Below are 10,000 nucleotides of genomic sequence, written 5' to 3' on the forward strand. Positions count from 1 at the left end.
GATTAGAACCGCCATGTTTGGGTTATAAATAAATAAACCGCCTCCATCGTTTCGGCTCATTCTACGTTGGCGGGACTGTTCAAGTCCCGTGGACGTCACAATATGCATTGACTGTAATTCTTGTTGGAAGTTTGTAAATACTTCCTTGATTCACACTATTTTATTTGAAAAGGTTTTTTGGGGGGTTTTCTGCAAGAGCGAGATTCATCGAAAAGCAAGGTGAAGTTGACAGTGCTGTTGCTGGACAACAACTGGGCACAACCAAGAAGATAAATGAACACCAAAGCAAGATAAAGATGGAAAGGAGAAAGACTGAAATCAGAAAGTGAGAGCGAGGGTTGAGTTTGGAAGGGTTAATGGTGGTAATAAAGACCGTATGATGTGGCGTTTCAATGCCTGGTTGAACCCTGGAGGAAAGAGTGAGACAGAATACCATCTGGAAGGTGGTTTTATAGATGGGAGAACCAAGTAATAAAAAGAGTTAAGGTGTGCAGTCAGCCTGAATTTTGGAAATTTCACCCGGGGGGGGGCGGGGGTTACTGGAAAATGGCATGTGTCTTGGAGTTGTTGGGTAGGGTCGGAGGACTGAGAAAGCAGACAGAACAATGTTGGAGAATGATAGATCACTGACCTGTCTGCAATGTGAGAGCAAGTTAAATTGTGCTTTGGCCTCGTTGCAGGAGATGCTAATAATTTTGTGAACATTAGATTCCACAGAATTTAGGACAGACACATGTAATGCTGGAGCATGAACCTGAGGGAAGAGCAATACTCCATTGAGCTATGGATAAAGGCCTTGGAGACTGTGAGTAGCACCAATCTTCCAAGGAAAGATGAATCAACGGAGGATGCCCAGTCTGCGGCTGGCTTTGGAGGCTGTGTTTAAATATATATCATTGTTTGGAAATGAAATCAGTCAGAAATACTTAGTTAGTTGCTTCTGATGAAGCAAAGAAGAGTAGTGAGAGCTAACACTCGTGTTGTTGAATACACCTTGAAAGTGAATGACGTGATAAAGGAAATGAATAACCATGTATAATAATACACTATGTATGACAAGTTTGTAATCATTAATTCAGTGTCAATTTTCTGTTTTTAGAGAAAACATCTTTAACGCTGAAACTTGTTGGATGGGTGCAGACTCGCTGTACAGTGTGGTATCATATTTACATTGTGTGTGTTGTTTTTTTGTGTGCTGTTTAGCTACTGGGACACTGCTATGGCACAGCGAATGACCATTCATGGTGAAGGACACTTGTGCACATCTGATACCATTGAGAGTGATCTGTCCAGGACCTCTACAGGCTTTCCATGGATTATTTTCTCATGATTGCTTCATCATGCTGTGACGACCACTGTGTAGAACCATACGTCGACAAATTTCCTCGCATGAGTGTGCATTGACATCCTTCAGTGAAAAGTGGACATTGAATCCTTTTAAATATCACCACCACAAGTTTCATGCAAGAACCTTGAAGTGACAACATAATCGTGGTGGATGGCTGAATGAACCAGACAGCAAGCTGATGCTTTGATTGTGAAACAAATCGACGGTCAGCATTATTTTTTTTTCATCAAACTTGTTCATGATGGCATCCAATGGCCGCTCGCACCACTCTGCTGGCCACAGGGGGTGGCCTGGTCTCCCGTACCCTCCTTATCCTCTCTACGGCTCTTTTGGCATGGAGGCGTTTTCAACTCAGAGCTTTCATAACTTCCAACAGGCCCTTCCACTCATTCCGGGTCAGCACCCAGCAGCCAATGGGAGCAGCACTCCTTCACCAGCAGGTGAGTTTGATCATAAGGTCAGGTAGCATCTGATTGTCATGTAACCACAAATATTTAGCACCAGACAGCGATACTATTTTCATGAACAACTGTTTTGTGAAATTTCTAAAAAAAAAACAAAAAAAAACAGCAAATAGCAGCAACAGAATGCTAAAGTACACCTTGTTATTTCTATCTAAAATTGTCAGTTGACATCCACACACCAAAAAAACAATGCTCCATTCTTTGTTGGGCACATTGAAGCTCTGTTTCATGTACAAAGCAGTTCCTTTATCTATCCTCACTGAAATGTTTACCAAGTAACACTGAATGTTGATAACTCTCATGATAAAGGTGATTGAATGTCTATAGCTCTGGCAAATGGTAACTGCTTGAACAAAGGCTTACTGTATGTAATGCGGGCAATTCAGAAACTTATATAAATGACTCTCACTGAAGTTCAAGAAATGTCATGGTTTAAAAAAAAAAAATTAAAACAAATTTCAGAATACATAGGTTGCTGTGATCAGTAAGGAAATATTTAACATACAAATCGCATATTGTTATTTATTGCAAAATTGAAATGAACGTTTTCATGTCTTTCCACTATTGTGAGAACCTTGTTCGTATACCTTTTATAACACCCCTCACAGGTTCAACAAGCATTAAATAATAAGCATCGTAATTCAACTCGGGCGCTAGTGGAGCTTGTACATAAATTATATGAATTATAAGGACATTAGTAGATGATGGACAAATGAGCACATGCAGGACTTGAAGCTAAGATCTGAGCATCTGGAATAATGGGCTCAAATGGGAATGCCAAGAAGAGCAATCCATAATAAGAGCCTAATCCAGTGTAAATTTTACATTCGATGGTATGTTGAATGAAAGGATGTTTAATAGAATGTGAATGTATAGCTACTTAGCAATAAACATGTATAAATCTCAACAACGTGTGTTAGCAGCCTCAGTTGTTCATGGAATATTATCGAAGTTACAGTACAACGATGTGTGGCAACTGAAAAAAATGGGGATATTGTTGGGGTCTGATTGGTGGGAATCTCAATGTTGAATATAATGGGATGTACAGGAAACGAAAACCACTGTGTTCTGAGATAAAACAGCATCTTCAGCATAAACAAATAAAACAGAAGTTCTACATTGCAGCAAAAGATTGCACAATAAGGAAAGTTAACGATAAAATACACCAATACATGACGAGTATAAGTTTTGATTAAAGACTATTGGGTGCAAAAAAACCCCATTCTTCTTCCAATGCAAATGATGGTGATGTCATGTCGAGTTTATGGCCCCATGCCACGACTGTTAATAACGAGTCGGGTGAGGAGCTGCAAAACACTGAAGCAGTCGATCCACAGATGGCTGTCTTAATGTCAATTTGGAGGTGAGAAATCCTATTCCGAGCATGAGCTAACATCGTGCCAGTTATCGGGGTGGTAACCTAATTTGCACCCCAGGGATTAGCCAATGTCACTGAAATGAGCGAAGCACAGGAGGTGGATTGCGGAGCAGGCACACAATCTTAAAAAAAACAGAGATCTGATGTACCATGGTCTTTGGAACGGAGCGTTGGTTCTGCCGAAGCAGTTTCTTGGCCAGGGGTCATGCTTGGCGGTTTAGTAGTTAGGTTGGTAGTTAGGGCAGGGTCCCTGTGGGGTCCCAACAGTAGTTAGGGCAGGAATTTGGAATTTGGCCACGGTGCCGGAGATGGCTCGACTATTCTTCACAAAGGAAACCGGAGAATCTTTAACATCCACCAACTCATGCCGACAGATGGGAGGCCCAATTTAACGTCGATCCCTGGGAAAAGCACTCTCAATGATGAATCACCCTGCCTGTAAAACAACGAGATGATGGTTTTTAGTTGGGTCGGGATTCAAACTGAGGCGAGACGGTTTAGAGGTGAGTGTGCATACCTCTAGGCCATCCTGTCACTCACTTAAGAAATACAGATTCTTAAAATTAAAGGACACGAGCCTGACACACTTCACAGATGGATCCAGTGAACAAAAAAAGATGACTAATGACTACGGTAATTAAAAAAACATGAATATATCCTTATACTTTGTGTCAATAAATGACTTCGAGCCAGAATACAGACACACTCACACATGCACTTACAGATGAGCCAGGCAGGGATTGTTTAAGGAGCTAAAATGAGGAAATGGTATGATAGCCCAACAGGACAGAGCAGTAGCTTGCCCTTGTCCCCGCAGCCGCTGTGGCCCTTGAGCCTCCAGTTCTTCCTCCCTTTTCCAATTGCCATGAGTGACCAGTTGCTTGTGACTCTCACCATCTCAAAAAAACAGAGGTTTACACACTGCCAATCTGGGCTCTCACTGACCCACATTGGCGTGCTGTACATTTTCTTTTAACCCGCCCCCAATGGGTGCTATTACGCACCCCATGGGCACTGAGTTGGCAAGAGCAAGCACTGAGCTCGCTCTTGCCGACTCCGAGCAGCGACTCGACTAAGATGAGAGCCAGCTCGACTCTTGCCAGCACCAGTGGTCATCTCAAATGAACCGCCATTCCTGAGCAGTAATGTAATCCTGAAAGCGCTGCAGCACTATGGACACTGCGTGTCCCCTCTAATCATGCTCCTTTTGGGCTGTAAAGATGCACACTTCAGGCAGCACATACTTTCTCGGCGCAGGCTCGTCCTCGCTCGGTGCAGGCACTTCATAGCTCGGCGCAGGCACATCCTTGCTTGGCACGGGCGATTCCTCACACAGCGTAGGCATGTCCTTGAATGGCACAGGCATGACCGCTCTAGCCATCGGTTCACACACCACAGGGCCAAGAAGCACCAATTTCACCACTGTGTGGTCTAACCACATCTCCACGGGTGCCATCCCTCGTACCATGTGAGTGAACTCACTCTGCAGTGGCTACCTGACAATCAATACCTGCTATTACCCCTAAATACCACTCTTTGCCTTGCTTACCTTCCAGGACAATTTCGTTTCCATTCAGCGAGTTGACATCGACACACGATTGATGCTTATCCAGGCCATTTTAAAATTTAATTTGAGTGCCCTCATCCCTCTCATTCTAAATTTATCTCCATACTGCTGGAGATTTTCATGATCACAATTAAATTTTCCCTCCAAATTTATTAAATTTATCCCCAGGTCATCTTTATTTTGTTAAATTTGTGGTCCCAGTTCATTTCTATTCTGTTTCATATAGTCTCCCAAATCATCAAACTAGTTTCCATATTCATGATTTGAATCATTATGACCCATCGTGACATCACAATATCACCCTGCACCATGAGGGAGTTCTCTGTGTGATGCTGGGGGTGTCCTACACTCACACAGACCTCATATACACACTCGCACAGACAGCCCATTTTAAGCTCCTCTTCACAGAACCTCTACTACAAGAAAGTGCTTCCTATAATCCATCATGTTTTTCTTTTTTCAACATCTGCGATCTTTATTTTCCTTCCACGCACGCAAAGAGTTTAAAAAGTTTTTCAAATTTTTTACAAAACCAAAAGCACTGTCATGCAATTTTTTTTATCCCCCCCCCCCCTGGAGATGTCAGGTTCCGAATTGCATTCCTGAACACCAATTGCCCCAGAGAAATCTGGTGCAGGGTTTGATCCTACTCCTGACACCAAATGTTGCGTTTATGGCCCTGCACTGTGACTGTTAATAATGAGTCAGGTGAGGAGCTGAAAAGCAGCGAAGCAGTCAGTTCATCGATGGCCAGCTTAACAAAAACGACAAAAAGAGCAAGAAAGTCGGTCTCAAGGTGCTCAAATGGTCACCCTCTCCCCTCGCAACCTTTTTTTGTTATTCACGTGATGGCACAGCCACTAAGATGACATCTTCCCACCACCGTCCCATTTATGACTGCCCATGGCTCGGGTGAAATGCGGTACTTCTCCTTGCCAGTGGGTGCGGCCAATAGCATGCCTCGTTATTGCAGCAGTTCGAAGGTCCTCCTGGGGGCGTTGCCCCAGGTGGCAACGGCATGTCCTCAGTCAGGCTTGCGCTGATACCAGATGGAGGGGAGAGAAGGGAGCGAACTTCATACAGCCTGCTGAGGACCTCGTTAACTACCCTCATGGGGTCCCTCACCTTTCCCTGCCTGTCCCTTGCCGGTTCAGACAGAAAGGACATATGCAACACCTTTATTCTAGATAATCTCTCGATCGCAAGCAACACCATCTTTTAAGGGTACACAAGAACAGGACTACTTAACCTAAATGTGAAGCTTTGCTTCAGGCAAGAATTAACTATCCTACATGAGCACATGGGCCGTGCTGCGGTCTTCCAATTTATTGAATACACTATACCCCACACATGTAACAGTAATGACTATTTGACAAAGTTCATCCACTTCCATAGATCTAAATATGGAGAATAGTTAGACAAATATAATAGATAGACGAGATATGAGATGTTTTTGCCATGTTTCTCCCCGTCTTTAATGACGTCATAGGATGAAACAGAAAGGTATATTTGGTGGTCTCAGATCTTGATAGCAGAACTGTTTTATGAGTTCAGTTAAGTGAAATATTTTTGCCTGTTCAGTACTAATGCAATAGAGAAAGCTTGGCATCAACCTTCCTGGGATATTTTTCTCAATGGAGTCAGTTAAAGTTACTGGACAAAGTCTTGTTGGATACATTTCTCACTGGTGACAGTTGGAATTGTCAAATCTTTTCTGTAGGATGTGAGAGTGCCCACGACAATTTGCAAGCATTTCCTACCTGAAAATTTACCCAAAAAGGTAGTACACTACTCGATCACTGTTACTGTGTGAGAAATCAATTTTTTGTGGCATGAGCCTGTGCCATCTGATCCTTCTAAAGGACTTCATGTCATCTTAGGAAACCTTGAATTGTCTTTGCAAATCGTATTCATCGCTTTATGCTCTCGCATCACCCTTGTGGCAATGCATACTTTCAACATGAGATGATGACCATTCATTGCACTTATGTGGTTTACTATTTTCGCAAAGCATGACATAAACTTCCAACAACGTTTCGGTACCCACATCCTTCGACTTAAACTTTTTTTGAGAATTTGTGGGATGAGTTTGAACATGCATTAATAACATATCCACCGGTCCTGTCAGCTTTGCAGGCTTTTGAGATAATAATATACTGTTGAAGAATGAATAAAGAGTGACAAAACTTGTTTTTAAAAACTCCTGTAATTAATACCCGATTGTAATTATCAAACCTGGTGGTGTAAAGGTTAGATAGAGCACCTGCTACAACCTCAGCCAGACTCGGATGGAATGGTTAGAGCATCTGCTCTGAGTCTGGGAGGTCGGTGGTTTTAATCATGGCCGAGTCATACCGAAGACTTTAAAAATGGCATGTGCTGCTTCCTTGCTTGATGCTGAGCATTTAAAAAGGACAGATCTCAGACAAACAACCATAGGTTGTCAACTTTTGCGTATGCTTGATGGGTGCAATGGTCTCCTCCTGCATTTAAGAACTTGTGTTTTTACCCTCGCCCGAGGAGAGAGCATTGCATTTGGGTCCGTTTGTTTGTTTGTTTGTTTGTCCACACAGAAGTTTTGTGTTTTTCTCCGCAACAACTTGTCGAATTGAGACAATTTTCACCATCGGAGCGACTCCTCATGTAGCATGTTTTATTGATAATTATGACGTCATAGGTTAAGTGATGTAGCAGCCATGTTGGAAAAACGGAAAAAAACTTTGTACCTCTGTATCTCTGAAACCGCACCAAGGAAAATTATTTTTAACTCAGCACAAGCCAAGTTCTCGTCATGTGGAATAAGTACGATTTTTAATGACGTCATAGGTGCCTTCGTTTTGACGTCATAATTGCATGTGTGGAACACTACATCTGATCAGTATGAAAATTTTTGATGGTCATCTTGGGATAAATTGGTCCACAGAAAATTTTTTATGACATCATAATTGCATGTATAGAATGCTACATCTGATCAGTATGAAAATTTTTGAGGGTCATCTAGGGATAACATGGTCCACAGAAAAAATTTATGACGTCATAATTCACGTGATTCGGCAGCCATGTGTTTTTTTTTTTAATAAAAAAAACTTCAGAAATCGTCCTCTCTGAAGTGGCTGAACAGATCGAGGCAAAACTTTCCACATATGATCGCTTATCCATGTGGAACAAAAATTTCACACATATGATGTCGTTGGTCACATGCTTTGGCAGCCATATTGGATTTATCCAAAAACCTAAAACAAATCTTCTTCTCCAGATTATTGATGTCACATGGTTTGGCAGCCATATTGGATTGAGCGAAAATCTTTTTTAAAAATAATTTCTCTTGAACTGCTTAATCAATCGACTTGAAACTTCATAATTATGATCTAATATTGACGGGGAATACATATTTTAAATTTCAACCTGATTGGATGCATGATCTAGCAGCTATAATTATTTATTTTATTGATTTGGGTACTTTTTGATTTTTTATTTTATTATTATTATTTTTGAATAAGGCTCACTTGGCTGTGCCTGGATGGGTTTGAGGGTAGAGGAGTAGTTGCTGAAATGTGAATCCTATCCAGGTTCCTCCTGATGACTTCATCTTTGCTTTTTGCTTGTTTGGGTTCCTTCTGATTACTCAATGCAGGACTGAACCCATTTGGTCTTCCATTTGATTTTAATTGAATTTATTTTAATCCCATTCTAAATTCATTTGAATAATGAATAATAAAAAAACGTCATGGGTCAGGGTCAGGTGTCCGATCAAAGCGGGGTTGCATCAAAGTTGGACGACTTGGTACCCGGTCATCACTGCCAGTAAGAAAGTGGAAGTTCTCTTAATGTCTCTTATTAATGACATAACACACCAGTGCACAAACACCACACAGAATACACCCCACAAAACTACACCAACACCACACAAAACAAGTCCTGGCGAGGGTCTGCAATCTCTGATTGCTCGTTTTCTTATTAAATAGTTTGAAGAAGGCCGGGACAGGATTTGGAAACACTGTAGTTGAGATGTCGGTATCGAGGCTTTTTCCATTAAAGCAGGCCTCTAGACTTGCCATGATTGAATGATGTTTAAGGCTGTCTTATCTTGAATTCTTTGTCTTGCACGAGAATGTAAACTTGTAAGGGCATTGTCCTGTGATTTCAAATAAATTAAGTAATACCATTGACTTCACATCAATCATCGCCCTTACCCTTTCCCCCCATTTTTGTACATTCTTCGACTCATGCAGGAGCTTGTACATGACATAATGCAAGCATGACAAGGATTATCAACAGTTTATGGAATTTGAAATAACCTTCTCAGCATCTAGGAGCAAGTACTTTGATTGGAACCCGAAGCGCTAACCAAATCACGTTAAATAGGCACGTCTCCTGAAACAGTTATTTTAAACGGAAGGAAAAAATATCTCGAGAGGAGTTGTGAAGGTACCACGTGACCACATCTTATTTGAGGATGTTATTTTTCTGAATGTTGCTCTCGATGTATAACAGCCCTTGGAATGCTAGTTCAACAAATCAAGTTTTAATGCTGTAACTCTGAGTAATAATCTTTGTACAAACAAGTTTACGTCGCTCTGCGACAAAGGAGAGATGCTTTGAAAAACTTTTGATATTTATATTTATATTTCCTCAGGCTCATTTCTTTCAAGTGGTTTCGACAACACCCCACACAAGAAACACATTTTCTTGGTCTGGCTAATTTAACAAGGATTGTATTCCTGCGCCCTCACAAGTATCTTCAGGCCTGGTTTTGGCTTATCGGTTAAGGCGGCTAGATTAAGATCCTAGAGTCTTGAGTTGAAGCCCCCTGTCAGGCTGTTGAATTAACACCAAGTAGGGTTGACTCAACCTGTCATCCTTCTGAGGTGAGCAAAATGAGTACCAGCTTATTGAGGAAATAACCATTTTGGGTAACCTGTGTTGGAGTAGAAACCTGTCCAGGACTGTACTCCTTGCCAAGGAAACTGCTTTGGCAGCCCTATGTGCCTTACTGCATGAAAGGAATGGCATTATTATTATTATTATTATTATTATTATTATTATTATTATTATTACAAGTATTTTCAAAGAACTTTGCACGTGTTGTGTTTCCTGAATCGGTTGTTGAAAATGATCTGCATCTTGGGTGTAGCCACAAGTTTTAAGAGCCTTGCATATAGTGTAAAAAACAAAATAGGTCAACGACAGCCATTCATAACAATTTCAGTCCTGCTGTACTGTTTTAGAGTACTGTCTATTTT

The 10,000-nt window shown here is 41.4% G+C and overlaps 1 protein-coding gene across 2 annotated transcripts in view; it reads left to right on the top strand.

Annotated features, from left to right (window-relative positions):
- Positions 1–10,000, top strand: part of LOC147030205 (retinoic acid receptor beta-like) — a 264,218-nt gene that overhangs the window by 44,768 nt on the left and 209,450 nt on the right. For both annotated transcript variants that reach the window (XM_085874018.1, XM_085874019.1), the window contains exon 2: positions 1,204–1,788. In XM_085874018.1, the coding sequence (XP_085730144.1) occupies positions 1,587–1,788 (202 nt within the window). In that variant the 5' untranslated portion in view covers positions 1,204–1,586. The remainder of the gene's footprint in view (positions 1–1,203; positions 1,789–10,000) is intronic.

The sequence above is a fragment of the Eptatretus burgeri genome, chromosome 3, assembly GCF_056783735.1.
Source record: "Eptatretus burgeri isolate ZD-2024b chromosome 3, Ebu_testis_v1, whole genome shotgun sequence".
In the NCBI taxonomy this organism is placed as follows: Eukaryota; Metazoa; Chordata; class Myxini; order Myxiniformes; family Myxinidae; genus Eptatretus; species Eptatretus burgeri.